General features: G+C 53.5%; 1 protein-coding gene across 1 annotated transcript; it reads left to right on the top strand.

The window, feature by feature from the left end:
* Window positions 1-8,128: 8,128 nt before the first annotated feature.
* Window positions 8,129-15,118, top strand: LOC119089727 (myosin regulatory light chain 2). The gene is made up of 4 exons (XM_037212539.1): window positions 8,129-8,240; window positions 13,464-13,577; window positions 13,982-14,485; window positions 14,822-15,118. Exons 1-3 carry the CDS (start codon window positions 8,238-8,240, stop codon window positions 14,477-14,479), a joined length of 615 nt encoding a protein of 204 aa, XP_037068434.1. The 5' UTR covers window positions 8,129-8,237; the 3' UTR covers window positions 14,480-14,485; window positions 14,822-15,118.
* The last annotated feature ends 18 nt before the right edge of the window (window positions 15,119-15,136 follow it).

The following is a 15,136-nucleotide window of genomic DNA, read 5'->3' as shown; positions in this document are numbered from 1 at the left end:
CTGGCAGACAGCAGAGGCCGGCATCTGCGGACGGTGCGAGCGCGCGCAACGCCAGAGGATGTCGCTGGCGCGCACGGTGCGGCTTCTTTCTGGGTAGGATGTAGCTGATGCGGTAGGGATGAGGTGGCTGCGAGGACGCGCAGGTCCGACGCTCCTTCAGCCGGCCACGCCTCAGCTCCCGAAGCTCTCTGTAACTGGCGTGAGCGAGTTCTACGTCGGGATCGCGGCATGGTCGCCTGCGTGGTCGAACCACCAAAGGAGCGAAGTGTCGTCTAGATACCATGGTCCAATAAACACCATCTGTCGTGCGCAAGCTTGGTCGCGGCTGTCCATGATTGTTGATGACCTGTGTCAGATCGCCTCCCACGGTGCCTGACAGCCTGCTGACTGAACTGTCAGCGCTATCACCCGCTTGTCGTCTGTGTCGCGGCCAGGTCATCACGGTGTCAGCTCTGGAGTCTTCAGACCAGTGAAGCATAGCAGCGCGCGTACCAATTAGAGGTAAACATTCGGTTTGCTTCCGCATCGGAATATTCGGATAGTTATATTTGGTTGTTCGAATTTGTTTGCATACGTTGCAACGTTCCTATTAAAAATATGGCTGCCGTGACATGTCAAAAACTGACATTTTGCGAACTGTGTTGCAAATTTTGAGCACATCATGTCAACGAATGAGACGATTATCGATTATTTATCGGTCAGAACAAGAATTATGCTATTCCGCGTCACATGTGCGAATCAAAGAACTGAAAAGGACCAGTGCCAATTTTACCAACGCCTTTTTGAAATACATCTGAGCCAAACACTGTCAGTCTTCGTTCTCATGGCCTGCTCACACAGGAGTTTTGTTCCAGCGGGCTGGTCGCCCGTCGGACGTGCGTGGAAGGCAGGTGACGTCAGTCGGACGCGCGTGGAAGGCAGGTGACGTCAGTCGGACGTGCGTGGAAGGCAGGTGATGTCATGAGGAAAAGTGTGGCGTGCCATGCGCACCAGGTGGTGCTCAAGTTGGATACCAGGAGGGCTTGCTTGGCAAAATGTTAATCATATCTAAGGTCCTCTTCAGTTATCTTAAACACTAGGGGTGTTCATTTTTGTAAATTATTGGGGGCCAAACCGAAGGCCCGACAACCTACACCCTCCCATTTTTCTCACCGGATGTAGCCCACTTTATTTTGATTAGACGCAATATATGTTTTTAATCTTTGTATAATGCTTAAAAGTCTTTGATTTCAGCAGTACAGAAGTCATGCAGGGTTGGATCCAGGGAGCAGGCACTGAACGCACGCGTTTCCTCTGATCGGCACGTGAAGGCCATAGAGGTCACCTTAGTGCGCTGATGGCGCTCTTCTTTGACGGTCATGGGGGGCGACACGCATTTTGGTTGAGGGACGGCGGGGGGGGGGGGGGGGTAGCCATGAAGGACTTAGGTCATCCCTTTATTCCAGAGCTTTTTACTTTAGCCTCACAAACTATTGCGTGTCTTATGCCGCTAGGTATGTGGAGTTTATTGCATCGTTTGCCCTCTCAGCTGTTACGGTTTGTATCTGATGGTGAGAGCAGCCATGACTTTTTGTTTTGAGACTGGTACGAGACACCACTACGGAGAAAGATCAAAGAAGATAGTCTTTGTGCTAAGATCATCTTTTACCCACGTGCTTTTGTAGCATTCCATCCAAAAACATGGGGGGAGGGCAAACCAACATTGGGGGGCCGACCCAACATTGGGGAGGGGTGGCAGGGACCTTACAAAACAATACAGATCGACACCCGTGTTGGATACTCAAACGCGCAAAACATCTGCAATCGATAGGCCTTTGCTAATCTGCTACAAATATAACTAAGATTGATCGCGCACCAGGCACCAGGCATGCAGCCCGAAATCCCTGGCTTTCCTGCACAGTGTGAGAAAACAGGGGGCGAGAGAGTAGGCGAATCCGATGCGCAGCGGCGACATCTGGCCAACAGAATGACGCATTCAGTAAAAGCATTACGCAGCCAAAGGCACAACTTGTAGCCTGAGGCAAAGTACCTGCACGCGTCCAACGCACTGGCAAAAAAAAAAAACACGCTTGTGTGAGTAGACCTCAGGTGAGGCGTAGTATAGCACGCAAACAGCGCTTTCCTTATTCTGCGCATTAGCCGTGGTTCACAAGCTGCTGCCATACTTTAAAAGTTATCCTCGTTCTGCGCGAACTGCAACGTTAGGAAGTTGCAGGCAGACCCCTTGAAGCACATCAACGTTTGCAGCATTAGATGTCAATTAGGCTCAAAACTGAGATTCATTATTCTTTTCAAAGTTTGCGTTTATTTCTCATTTGTTATTCATACGTTTCTGAAATTTCAAGGCCATCTTCCATTACACTTTTACGGAATGTCTGAGACTAAGCTTAAGCATTACGATTGGAAAATTTGTCCGGACTACCGCCCTCGTCTGGTGTGTTAGCATCCGTGCAACGGTTCGGCCGATGCATTGTCTGGTAACGTAGTCCAGCGGTGATAAAACGGTACTTTTTGTCGCCGACCAAATTTTTGGAGGAAAAATTGTCGCCAGTAGTGTAATGTCATATCACATGACAAAATGGTCATTAAGTCCATGCCCAGAAGCGTCATCAGTAATCAGCCTATCACCAAGGGTTTTTCCATTACTGCATTTTTCAATGTCATGCACATAACGAAACGTTCAATCACACACTGTCCTTCAACAAATGTCAAGATAAGTGCCGCTACTAGGAAAGCAGGCGCACCTGCCCTAGACCAATGAGATAGCGCAATTCAAGCAGGAGTTTTCTTCTTTATTCGGAACTTGCCGGGGCCTCACGTTTAAACTTGATCCGCGGTTGGATGTGCTTTCCTCGACCGCAACAAATAACGAGGGACCTCGATAGCCTGGGCGGTAGAATGCGCGACAGATTTCGAACTAGTAGCAAGCGACACTGGGAACGACGTCAAATATGGGGGGCTCCACGAGGCCGTGCCCCCTTATGAAAATCACGTGTGCTCTTCGAGCTCCATCTCACCCGTCATCAAGCCATCCACCATACTTTAGGTATGCTCCAAGTGTGGCGCGACATGTTTTGGCTGGTGGCGCCTTTCGCCGTGCCCAACAAGCAAATTGCATAGAAATTTGTCGATAATCTCGCATCAGGCGGCTAGCTCTTTCCGGACAAATTACCCGCCCCGACAGGAGGGGGTAGGAGGGTGGGCGACGCGACATCCCCTCTACGGCTTTCTGAGGATACCAATGCAGCATATTGTGCAGCCTCACTCAAATGTTTGGGAGCCTCTGGGGCATCCATTGCACACGTGTTGACACAAAAAGGTGTCCCTAGCCAGTCTGGTTTCAGAGTAGCTAAGGCGATTCTAGGCCGGCGGGCGCTGCGGGTGACGAGCAACGATTCTGCGGACCACGCGCGGGGATTGGCGCTGTTACATGAACGAAACCCTTCATAATAGATATTGTCTCCAAACAGATAAAACTGCATGCTATTGTGCACATAATTAAATAAGGGACGCGCCTCTTTTTGTTTCATGTCACTATACTGCATGGTTTTGGGTCTATGAACATGCATAACTGATGTTTGGTTTCCAGGAAAATTTGAACTTTGACCTGGCCTAGTGGGGTCAATGAACACCACGGGGCTTCTTTTCAGTCGCGAGATATCGTTGATAGCAGTTCATCGTGTGTTTGCCTTTTTGCGAGACTTAACCTTTCTTAATTTGCAAACCTCAGATAATCCCCCCCCCCCCCCCCACCAGTCCCCGTTGCAAAAGCCGGCGAATCAGGGTAGGAGTTAAAATTGTTGGCTGCCATCCTTTTTTATTAATTTTGTGTATGCTGGTGTAGAAATATGCACTTCAGATCATGAAAACATCAACTGCCACAGCAGAATGACGCATTTAATTGCCAACATCCAAACATTGGTAGGAATTCAATCAGTAAGCCAACATTGTCCTTTACATGCAAGTAGCAGGCAAATCTGAGGTTATGTGTGATGTTTGTCATGTATAATGCAGGAGTATCAATTCAAATTAATTTCTGGGGCACTAGATGATGTATATATATATATATATATATATATATATATATATATATATATATATATATATATATATGTTTGGCTGGGCCGCTCAATGCTGAATTCTCGCCCCCCCCCCCCTCCAACCAACATGTCTAGCTGGAAAATTAAAACAGATTTGAGAAAAAGCCGACAATCGCCCAAAACCATTTACTATGGACTTTATTTGTTGAGCATGGTCTATAGTCAATAATGGATACGTTAAATTGCTATTGGTTAATTAGACGAACTAGCTCTATGCTTTGATTACTATCCCCTTGCCAATCCTTTCAGATGCCAGCTAAGATTCTCGTTATATTTTCATGACGGGATGCAGTTCAGGGGCGGACTCGGGACTCGTATGCGTAGGCTCGAGACAAAATAATTCGGACTCGGACGCCAGGCTTGGACTCAGACCCCTGTTCAGTGTTGACCTGGCCCTCGCTCGTGTAAGGTAAACAGGTGACCAGAACAAGAGGCTGTGATCTTTGGAAGTTCGCCCAGCCGATGAGCTTCGCTGGCCAAAACTGCCAGCTTTGGGGCGCGAATAGCCTACCGCGGCCCTGGGGCATCCGTGAAGCACCTGCCCAAGCGGCGTGCCGTGACGTCAGAGCAGCCAAGACATATACACAACACGATCCACGACCTCGTGTTATGCATTCCTGTGCATTTGCTGCTTACTGCAGGGGACATAGCAACGTTGCCAAGGGTCAGAGACGGCACGAAACTGTTTAAGAATCAATTCGATTCATGCCCACGTGGACAACGCTTAGCTTTCAAATGAGGTGATGTAGTAGTCCGCAGCGCACATTCATACGTCTATGTACGGGTACTGGGGGCCCGCTGCTCTCTGCGTGAAAATGCTGTCTCACAACCATGAATGCGCGAACTTTGCATGATTGGTTGCCGGGACAAGTACTATGATGATGGATAAACGTTAGCTGAGCACTGTTTATTGACTGCTGTGCCATTCGGATGCAGCCGGTTACCTGCTCGTTTTTGTGGTGACAAGCGCTGCGTCGTCCGAAACACCAAAACATATTTTTGGGACGCCGCGAATTCAAGCGTGACCCGTCCGATGTGCCTGTGTGTGTCAAACTATCAGCGTTCGCCGCCTATAAACAACGTCTGCCGGCAGATTTGAAGACTACGGCGTGGCATACAGACCTGTGGCCGACTCCAGCTAGGCAGAGCGCTCTCTGATCCTGACTAACAGTACTCAGGCTCGATTCCGAATGTGACCTCAGCTGACTGATGACTTGGGGTCGACTTCACGCCCGACCGCGGCTGTGTAACAATTCACGAATGCGACCCTGGCTCTGGGCTAAGATGGTTTTGTTCGATTGCTTGGATGACTGATCACGCTGTTTAGCATGCAAGTTGGGCAGTGGTGCAGCCTTAAGTAAGAAGCGCATACCTGTAATCAATATCAGCATGCATGACGCATGCTTCGAAACATTCATTGCTATTGAGCCTTGTGCAGTGCCCGCCTTACCTGCCTAATAACCGGCCGCAATCACATCTCCAGACTATGCGCAGTGCCTAATAAACACCCAACAAAGCATCAACGCAGTGCGCAGTGCACAAAATGAAACAATGTGCATGCAACTGCTACTAAAAAATGTTAAGTTTGTTAGACCTCTGCGAGACATAAATATGTTGCCAACTGGTTTTCCATCCTAGGCTAGTCACGAGCACGAAAGATCACAATAATATCAGGGTACAGTGCTGATGAATTTTATGTATGATTGTGTTTATCTTACATTTGGTGATGTATACATGGATATATATATATACATATATGCATAAATGCTTGTGTATGACATCAAAATTTGTCTTTTTAGACATGGTTTTTGTGCTATTTGCAAGTTGAGCATACCAGTAAAGACATGGCGTTGACCATGTGCACATCGCAACCAGGGCCTACCCAGCATGACTGGATACAACAGCTGACACAGCTCTGGCTCTGACTCCACATAGTGTTCAGTGGAGTCAAACCATCGTAAATCAACAATTTTACCAACTCCTGAGTCGACTCTGACTTAAACTCAGAGTCTTTCACAATCCTGGTCCCATCACCCCGTCATCATCATCAGTCACATCATCCCTCATGTCATACATAGGCGGATCTTGGGGGGGGGGGGGCCCCGGGCCATGCCCCTCCCAAAACCTCTGAGAGTATGTTTTGCCCCCCCCCCCAAAAAAAAAAAATTCTTAGAACTTCATAAAAGTTCCTTCCACTTACCGTCTGTTTTAACTTTACTGCTTTAACTGTTTTGTTTTAACTTCTGTTTAAGATTCAAGGGCATTTCGGTGTTTTTCGGTTTTGAATGGTGTCCCTACTAGGTACTCGCGAGAGGCACCATGCACTGGACCTCGGATCCCACACCAGCCAGCTGGCGACGAACGGTTGCCCCCCCTCCCCAAAAAAAAACAAAAAACAAAAAAAAAACCCAGATTAGATCCGCCCCTGACGTCATAGGAAGCGTACCAAGCTGGGCTCGGCTGAGATGAAGGTAAGAGCAACAGTCTTCTCTGTGTTTCATATTTGGTCGTTTTTCAGTTTGTTACGTTTTTATTGGTTAGTGCTTATAAGCTCTGTGATTTTATGTCGTGTCCAATATCATCAAACTGCAAGATCATGGCCGTCAGTTGTCAGGAGATGGAAGACCCATGCCGTTGATATATTTACAAATATCTTATCATTCTTTCAAACTTTGTATCATGTAAACAATATTATGACCAATTGTGAACTGTAATTGAGCTCTATGGATGGACCAAGTGGGTTCCATGTTTATGCTCTCGTTAAATCGGCCGTAAATTGCCTGTGAACCACCGCAAGGACTGAACTTGGACGCCTGTGTATTTGAGCCTGGGCAACATAGGCTGTCTCATATATATATATATATATATATATATATATATATATATATATATATATATATATATACATATATATATATATATGGGATGGAAGAGAGTTCCCCGCACCTAGTTAAGTGCAGCGGGTGGAGGAGGGGGGGGGGGGGGGGAGGAGCACCACATCATGCCGGCTTTGATACGTGATAAAACCCCAGGTCACCATTCACTTCACGTGCCCCTTATACTGAGGGGGGCGCCTTCATATGTAAGCTTATGATACATCAGCCACGACACACTTACGAGCTACGGTAAGGGTGACCTCTGCACCCCATCACGCACATCGCACCAGTGATGATCGTCTGGTGGCGACCGAGCGAGGGCGCCCGGCTCTGTATCGGAACTCTGCACCCCTGCCCTGCACCCCTGTACCCCCAGTGACCTCTGCATCCCAACACTCACATCCCACCAGTGATGATGATCGTCTGCTGGCGGCCCGAGCTAGGGCGGCCGGCCCTATATCGGAGCTCATTAGGCGGCGCGCCGGCCGAGTCAGGCCATGCCTCACATTCCCGGGCGTCGTCCCCACCGGCCGAAGACCAACGACGCTCTGTGGCGACGGCGACGGCTCTGACCCGTCGCTGACCGACGCGGCTCGTTACCGGGCCGCCCCGCGACACCGGCGTGTCACCGGCGAGGGCGTACCGGCCTCCTTACAACAGGTCGTCGGGGCCGGTGACGGCGGCGGCGACGGATGCCCTCGGGTCGTGTGACGTGGCAGAGGGTGGCGTAACATGTAGCTCGATGTTCCGATCAGGTGTTTTCGGACCATCTGTTCGTGGGTAAACCGTAGAGATCATCATGTCGGATGCCAGTTCCCATACGGCGCATTATTGGCGTTCATGGAATTTCATGCGAGCAATATACGAAACAGTATACGAGCAAAGGGTAACCTAGACGACGGCTCCTCCGTCTTTGACTTCACCGGTGCAGGCGCTGGCGTTTGGGATGATGAGATCGTCCCCGGACCGGCCGGCCGCCTGCCACGCGGGTGGCCCGCCTCCGCCGCTGCCGGCGTGCCCCGACCCGGGCTGGCGTCCAGGGCGCCCGAGGCGGGCGGGCGGGGCCGCGGCCCGACCGCCGCCCTCGGCCGAATAAGGCGGTAGGCGGGCCATTGGCGGCGGCGGCGGCGCCGGCGGCTCCCATTGGTGGGGCCCGGCGCGGCCCGAGCCGAGCTCCTGGAGCCTGACCGACCTCCAGTCCAGTGGACTCGGCGCTGTCCGCTCCTCCCTGTCGCCAGCTCCGGGCCGCTACTGCGACATCATGGTGAGTGGCGACCGGAAAACGGCCCGAGTGCGGCCCGAGCGGAGGCCCGGCGGCGCCCGAGGCAGGCCCGAGGCAGGCCCGAGGCGGCGCTGACGGGACGCTGTCGCCGAGACAATGCGGTCACGCCTCAGCGACACCGGCGCCGCCCATTTCACGCGCTGTGATCCGGAGCACGCCGGTCGTGCCTGGCATCCCGCCGCGCTCCCAGCTATTCGGAGCCCGCCGACAATGGCCGATGAGTCGGCTGTACTGCTGACGTGCGCTGCCGATCTGTCTTGGAAGTGTGGGGAGCGCGATGTACATCAGCTCTGAGAGGCAGCCTGTCGTCGGGTCACCCGTGTTTTGATTGCAAGTGCAGGTGGGCCTGGGGGCTATAGCTTATGCCATTCGTAAACAATTCGTAAAGTTTATGAATTATTGCCTTCCCACAGTAATCTCAACGTTTGAGTATCTAACGATATCGACGAACAGGCCATGGTTTTGTCCGTTTGGGTGGGGCCCACGCTTGTTCTCAATATGGCAGCCGGTCTCTTGCCGATCTTAGACCGGAGCTACAGGCCCTCTTAACTCCCATTCCCGATACCCTCGAGCCCTATCTCTGCCGCAGCCGCCTTCGGGGTGCCGTCCTCCCGTCCTCGGGGTGCCGTCCCCCCGTCCTCGGGGTGCCGTCCTGCCGTCCACGGCCGTCAGAGGGTGCCGTCCTCCCGTACTCGGGTGCCGCCCACCCACCTCTGGGGTGCCGTCCTGCCGTCCACGGCCATCAGAGGGTGCCGTCCTGCCTTCCACAGCCGTCAGGGGTGCCGTCCTGCCGTCCACGGCCGTCAGGGGGTGCCGTCCCCCCATCCTCTGGGGTGCCGTCCTGCCGTCCACGGCCGTCGGGTGGTGCCGTCCTGCCGTCCACAACCGTCAGGGGTGCCGTCCTCCCGGCCCAGGCTGTCAGGGGGTGCCGTCCTCCCGGCCCAGGCTGTCAGGGGGTGCTGTCCTCCCGGCCCAGGCTGTCTGCGCCCCGATCAGTCGGCGGCATTGGCGCGCCGGAGCGACGGCCAACTATGTCCGGCCGTTCTTCATCGCCGGCGACAGATGGCCCTCCGCCACCGCCGGTGTAACGCCAGATACCCCCTCCCCCCTGAACATCCCCAGGCGGCATCTGTCGGCGAGCTGGGCGTCCGCGGCGCCGCGCTCGCCGCGGCCGTGGCGGTCCTGAGGCTAATGATAGCGACAGTGGCCGTGTCTGCAGAGCTGACTTCGCCAGGCGGTGCCTGAGCCGGTGGGAACGCTGGTGGTGGCAGTAGTAGCGTGCCGTTGTGGCGGTCCTGTAGGGGGTGCGTTTGACTATAGTGCTGCGTAGGCCGTAGGAGACGTGCTTGCGCTGATGCCGTCGTAAGCTGGCGCTCGTGCCCGTCCAACTCTGGCGTCTCTGGTCTCCAGTTGCTTAGTTGTGTAGATGGTAGGCGTCAGTTCATTGCCCTTCATGACGTCAGAGCACGAGGCAATAGCGCTGGGCTTTCGTCCGTTTTTTTCTGTAGTGCGTTCATGGTGGCAGCCGCCTGCTTCGTTTTGCGCACATAGTAGTTTTGAAGATGGTATGTGTGAAATGTCCAATCGTCCATGAGTGGTTGTTTGTACTTTTCAAAGCGACATCGCTCACAAATATTGGTGTCGGGTCACCCCAACACTTGACGCAAACCATAGGAAGTTGCCGAAAGACTCAGAAAATTTCAAAAGCCTTTCTGTTTTTTATTAAATATGTTTCCTGCTTACCCCACACCCCTCCTTCCGCCAGGAACCTCCTGAAGCCGTACTTTGGCAAATGCTTGAAGTCATACATACGTGTGTGTGTGTTGTGTGCCAACATCCGCTTTAAAACGCAATCTGTCTTGGGGTTGTCAATCAAAGCTGTTGATTTTTCACTTGTGTTGTATTGCCTTACAGTGCTGCCTTTGTTGTGTTGCCTTACTGTCCATCGTGTTTCTTAATCATGGGGTAATGCGATCTCCAATTAAGTGAGGCTGCGAAAACGCTAGGAAAGCCCTTGGCGTAGATGATAAACTTTGTGTGAAGATTTACCGCGGTATACAGCCCGCTCCTGTTAGACTCTTGGTAGCAGCGGGCTTCTACTGGTCCTTCATTCGCCGTCTGCGTGCGTGCGGATGTCTATAATTTGTGAATGGACGATTGCCCGTGCTAGAGTGAGATCGCTGCATTGGAACTGGCTACGTTTTCATTGTTGGATATGACCATTGGTGCGTGATCTTGGCACGTACCATTGTCGGGTATGCCTTGTTAAGCTGAGGCGATGCCAAATAGGACTCTCTACACTGTCATGAAGGGAGACACCACCTGTGACTGCACAATCGGTGCCAGGGCATTGACGTGCGCCGTTAGGAGTTCATTAGACGCAAGACTAGGCACTGTTGACAGCTAACTGATCACGGACGTCGGGTCAATGGAATGCAGCGCTGTTGGTCGCGGCAGGTTAGCTCGGGATGGTGCTGCCACCGCGGGCGGTTAGCTGGCCGTTACATGCTGGCAATGGCATGCGCCGTCGCCTGAGTTGGCAGGCTGCTGTCAGGACGTCACGCGCCATTAACGCCGGCTCGCCTCTATCGCGTCGGAACAGGGTGCTTACGTCTGACAGTCACTGGTGTGAGGGGACGATAGTGCGCTCGTTGTTGGGTGCGGTGGTTACATTAGGACGGTGGTATGCACAGTTGGCGGTCATTTGACCAGAGCCTCGCTGCGTCAGTTTGCGCCGCAGCCTGCTAATGGCCTTTGTTTGGGACAATGCCACCACACTCGGCAGCTCCGGCCTGTGACACTGAGGCGATCGTGGGAGCCATTACACGCAGCCATTACACGCAGTCGGCAGCTTCGGCTTGTGACACTGAGGCGATCGTGGGAGCCATTACACGCAGCCATTACACGAAGTCGGCAGCTTCAGCCTGTGACACTGAGGCGATCGTGGGAGCCATTACACGCGGCCATTACACGCAGTCGGCAGCTTCGGCCTCTGACACTGAGGCGATCATGGGAGCCATTACGTGCGTATTGCCGAGATGCTCGGAATGACTACAGAGACGGGCCAATTGGTGGAAAGAAAGATGCGAATCCAGTGCTGGGGAAGGAGGTAGGAGGAAATGGGAACCATTTTACGTTTTTTCAGCTTGCAATGCTTGACCGATCCCGTGTTTTTGCTATCCAGTTACGCATCCCAATCCTCATCGGGTTCGAACGCGATTCATTTCTGGCATGGATCGTCCTGGTATTGCGCTCGTTATATATGCATGATCACCAGAGTGGATAGTCGTGTGGCGTCGCCCGTCTCCGCAGCTCCCTGGTGTGTACCGTTGCAGTCTTTTTCACGCGAGTCTTCTTTGTCGAGGACCGCATTTGCCACCAAATCTTAAATTCAAGAAAATTTTGGTAAACGGGGGCACAACCCACGCAAACCATCGGGCCCACCAGAATACCCGGAGTCAAGAAATGTTGCTGCGGCAGCGCTTTGGTTTCACATCATGCGCCTTGCCATTTTATGGTTGCGACCTCAGTCCCATGAGACTGACCTACGTACCCGCAGACGTAAAATAAGGAGTAGGTACATGATGAAGTGAAAACGCATCCGTGGTAAATTTTGCCAGCTATTTTGGCAGAACTGACCACAACGTTGAGTTCCACTGCTGGTTATTCTAGCTTTCGTACATTTCAAATCTGGTAGGAAATTGAATCCTGGTATAATAACACTAGCGCGAGCAGGGCTGACGTGTCGCCGGGCGCCGCCGAGGGCCGCCGTGTTGGGAGTTTGTGGGTTACTGTTGGCTGCCACAGATCGCTGCCGCATGCCGTTGCACTGAGCGTAGCGGCTGGTTGAGATGGGTCGCCACCGCGGCTGGTTGAGATGGGTCGCTGTTGTGCGTGGTTGGGGGGACGGTTGACTGCAGGGGGTCTTGTTCTAGGTCGTAGAGGGTCACTCCCGTTGCGTCGCTGTTGAATGCCATTGAAGCACAGTTCGTAGCGTGGTGGTTAAGCTTAGGTGGATTGAAGTGTGACTAGTTGTGGTGGGTGTCTGGCATTGGTTCGGAGAAGGGGCAACTCTCACAATGACCCTCGGGGGAACGTGCAGCTCTTATTGGGAACACCCTATGTAATTTGACGCCACTCAAGAAATTTCGCGCGTATGCGGCGCGCTGCTAAACTCTGGGTAGATAGGCGATTGAATCGGTTTACGATGAGCCTCTGGCGTGGGTCATCATCGAACACCGTTCCCTACAGTGGGTCGTTCCGCGCGTGCCGTCGCGGGTGCGCTTCGTCGTGACGAATCTCTCTAATTCGGGGCACCCATGGTGCGGCTCGCTGCGGCGGCAGCAGATGTGCATCGCTGCGGCTCGAAGTGCGTCACAATGGGCCTGTGATGTGGGCTGCCGTGGGTCACAGCGCGTTGCGGTGGGTCGTTGGCGGGGCCGTTGTCTGGCCGCCTGCAGGCCTCCTGCCCGGTATTTATAGCCGCTGCTGGCAGCTGGCCAACGGGGTTTATAAGGCGGCCGCGCCAGCCCAGCGGTCCAGGGCGCGCCGCCGGACGGCAGGCGTGCCGACACTTGATACGGTGTCGGGTGTCTGAGACAGCCGGGGCAGACACGCGTAGCTCGTGGCGGCCCGGTGCGCGACACGCTGGAGGGTGTCTGGGGCGGTGCGACACACGTGACGCTGTCGAGGGGTGGGAGTCGGTGTGAGATGAACTGCTGGATGCACGCACTGCGGATTGTTTGGCGGTTAGCGGTATATTATGACTGTCTAAGTCGTCACACGTACAATATCGTGTCGGTGACCTCGCCTTTACTGCAGAGGTCAAGCGATCATGAGCAAGGTTTGTCTGTCAGTGACCGATGCTCATGCGGACTGTGGTCTGAAAGTTCCCGAGAGTTATTGCCAACTACCGACATAACTTCCGGTGTCGATGGTGCCAAGCGACAATGAGGACGATTGCCCAGCATTTGGGATCTTGAACCGGCCGAACGGAGCCAAAGGACTCCACCGCCACATTTCGGGCAAAATTTGACCAAGGTTCATGCCATGGAACTTCGTTGCCACAGTCCCGCCCCACCGTTTGAGATGCAGATCACCCCACGTGACAGCGTCTGCATTTACCCCATCATCCTCACCTCCTTCCATTTACCCCATTACCCTCACCTCCCTCCATCACGCTGACCTGTCTGTTTCCCCCCTCAGGCTGACGACAAAGAGAAGAAGAAGAGGAAGAAGAAGAAGGAGGGCGATGAGGCCGAAGCAGCCCCTGCCCCTGCCCCGGAGCCCGCGAAGCCGGCCTCGGCCAAGCGGTCCAGCGTGAGTTGCTCGACGCCGCATGTGAACCGGTGACTCTGCACGAGCGCCATGGCCTCCACACAACCCAGGGTCCAAACAGGTCCACAACGGACCTGGCACGTTGCCAAACAAAACCATCCGCATTGCGAGTGACCGGCCCAGTTTCTCTGTTGAGGGTATTTTGGACCGCAATACACAGAACAGAAATACGTTGGTCCGCTGCCATGATTCATTTCTATTGTGTCATTAGGCGCAAGAGTACAGATGACTCATGGCGGTGAACAGTGAGATGAAAACCTAGTTATTATTTTTGATGAATTCGGGCGTCCGGTATATTCCTGAGTTTTTTTAGGTGCTTGCTCGAACTGAAAAGCGTACCAATCTTATGTATCACACTGCTTAATGGAGTTTTGACCCTTCGACAGGGCAAGAAATCCAGCAAGAAGGCTGGCAGCAGCGTCTTCTCCTGCTTCTCCCAGCAGCAAGTGAACGAGTTCAAGGAGGGCTTCCAGATGATGGACGCTGACAAGGACGGCATCCTCAACAAGAGCGACATCCGGAGCTCCTTCGACATCATCGGCAAGATCGTCTCTGACAAGGAGCTGGAGGAGATGCTGGCCGACGCGCCCGGACCCATCAACTTCACCATGCTTCTCTCGATGTTCGCCAGCCGGCAGTCCGGTGAGGCCGACGACGACGACGTTATCGTCAGCGCCTTCAAGGCCTTCGACGACGGCGACGGCACCATCAACAGCGACAGCTTCCGGCACTCGCTGCTGACATGGGGCGAGAAGTTCACGCCCAAGGAGGTGGACGAGGCGTTTGAGCAGTTCGACATCGATGACCAGGGCAAGATCGACCTGGGAGGCGTGTTAGATCTGCTCGTCGGAGGCAAGAAGGAGGAGGAGGCGGAGGCGGCCTAAGATCCGGTCAGTATACATTACCCATTCATTCTGTAATATGACTCACTCCATCCGTTCTCAATTCATTCATTCACTCATTCATTCACACACTTTGAATGTGATTTGATTGCGTAGCAATGCATGCATACTTAATTCTCTCTCTCTCTGTCGCTCTTAACTGAAGTCTATCCGTTGCCAAATTTTTCAGCAACTTAACGTTCAGTACAGCTGTGGCGCTTCCCAAATGCTTCGCAAAAGTACCGTTCCGAACGTTGTGGTGAGGAGAGGCTTGTTCCGGAGCCCCCGGGGCCGTCCCGGGACCGTTGTCACCCTGACGCCCCCCCCCCCCCCGCCCTGTTGCAGCTCCAGCACATTTCCACGTACCCGGTGGCCCGCAGCCGGCCGCCGTTCACCCGTCATCCCGGCGGCGGCGCGGCCGGGAGGCCTCCCCAGCAGGTGGCGCCACCGGCGCCCGGCGGGAGGAGGAGCTCCCAGCCCGCTGCTACCACCTGGCGGCTGCGGACTACTCCGTCGCTTCGCCCGGCTGAATTTGTGACCATCGCAAGGGAACCCAGGCCGAACCTTTCAATCGGTGCTCAGGACTTCGTGTCTTATTGAAGGTGTTACGCGGGCCCGCGACATAAATTCTACGATCCCATCTGACTGGTTTTGAGAGCT

The sequence above is a fragment of the Pollicipes pollicipes genome, unplaced genomic scaffold (assembly GCF_011947565.3).
Source record: "Pollicipes pollicipes isolate AB1234 unplaced genomic scaffold, Ppol_2.1 Scaffold_3087;HRSCAF=3621_pilon_pilon_pilon, whole genome shotgun sequence".
Taxonomy (NCBI): Eukaryota; Metazoa; Arthropoda; class Thecostraca; order Pollicipedomorpha; family Pollicipedidae; genus Pollicipes; species Pollicipes pollicipes.
Note: the sequence above shows the minus strand (reverse complement) of the source record. Positions and strands in the feature narration are given on the sequence as shown.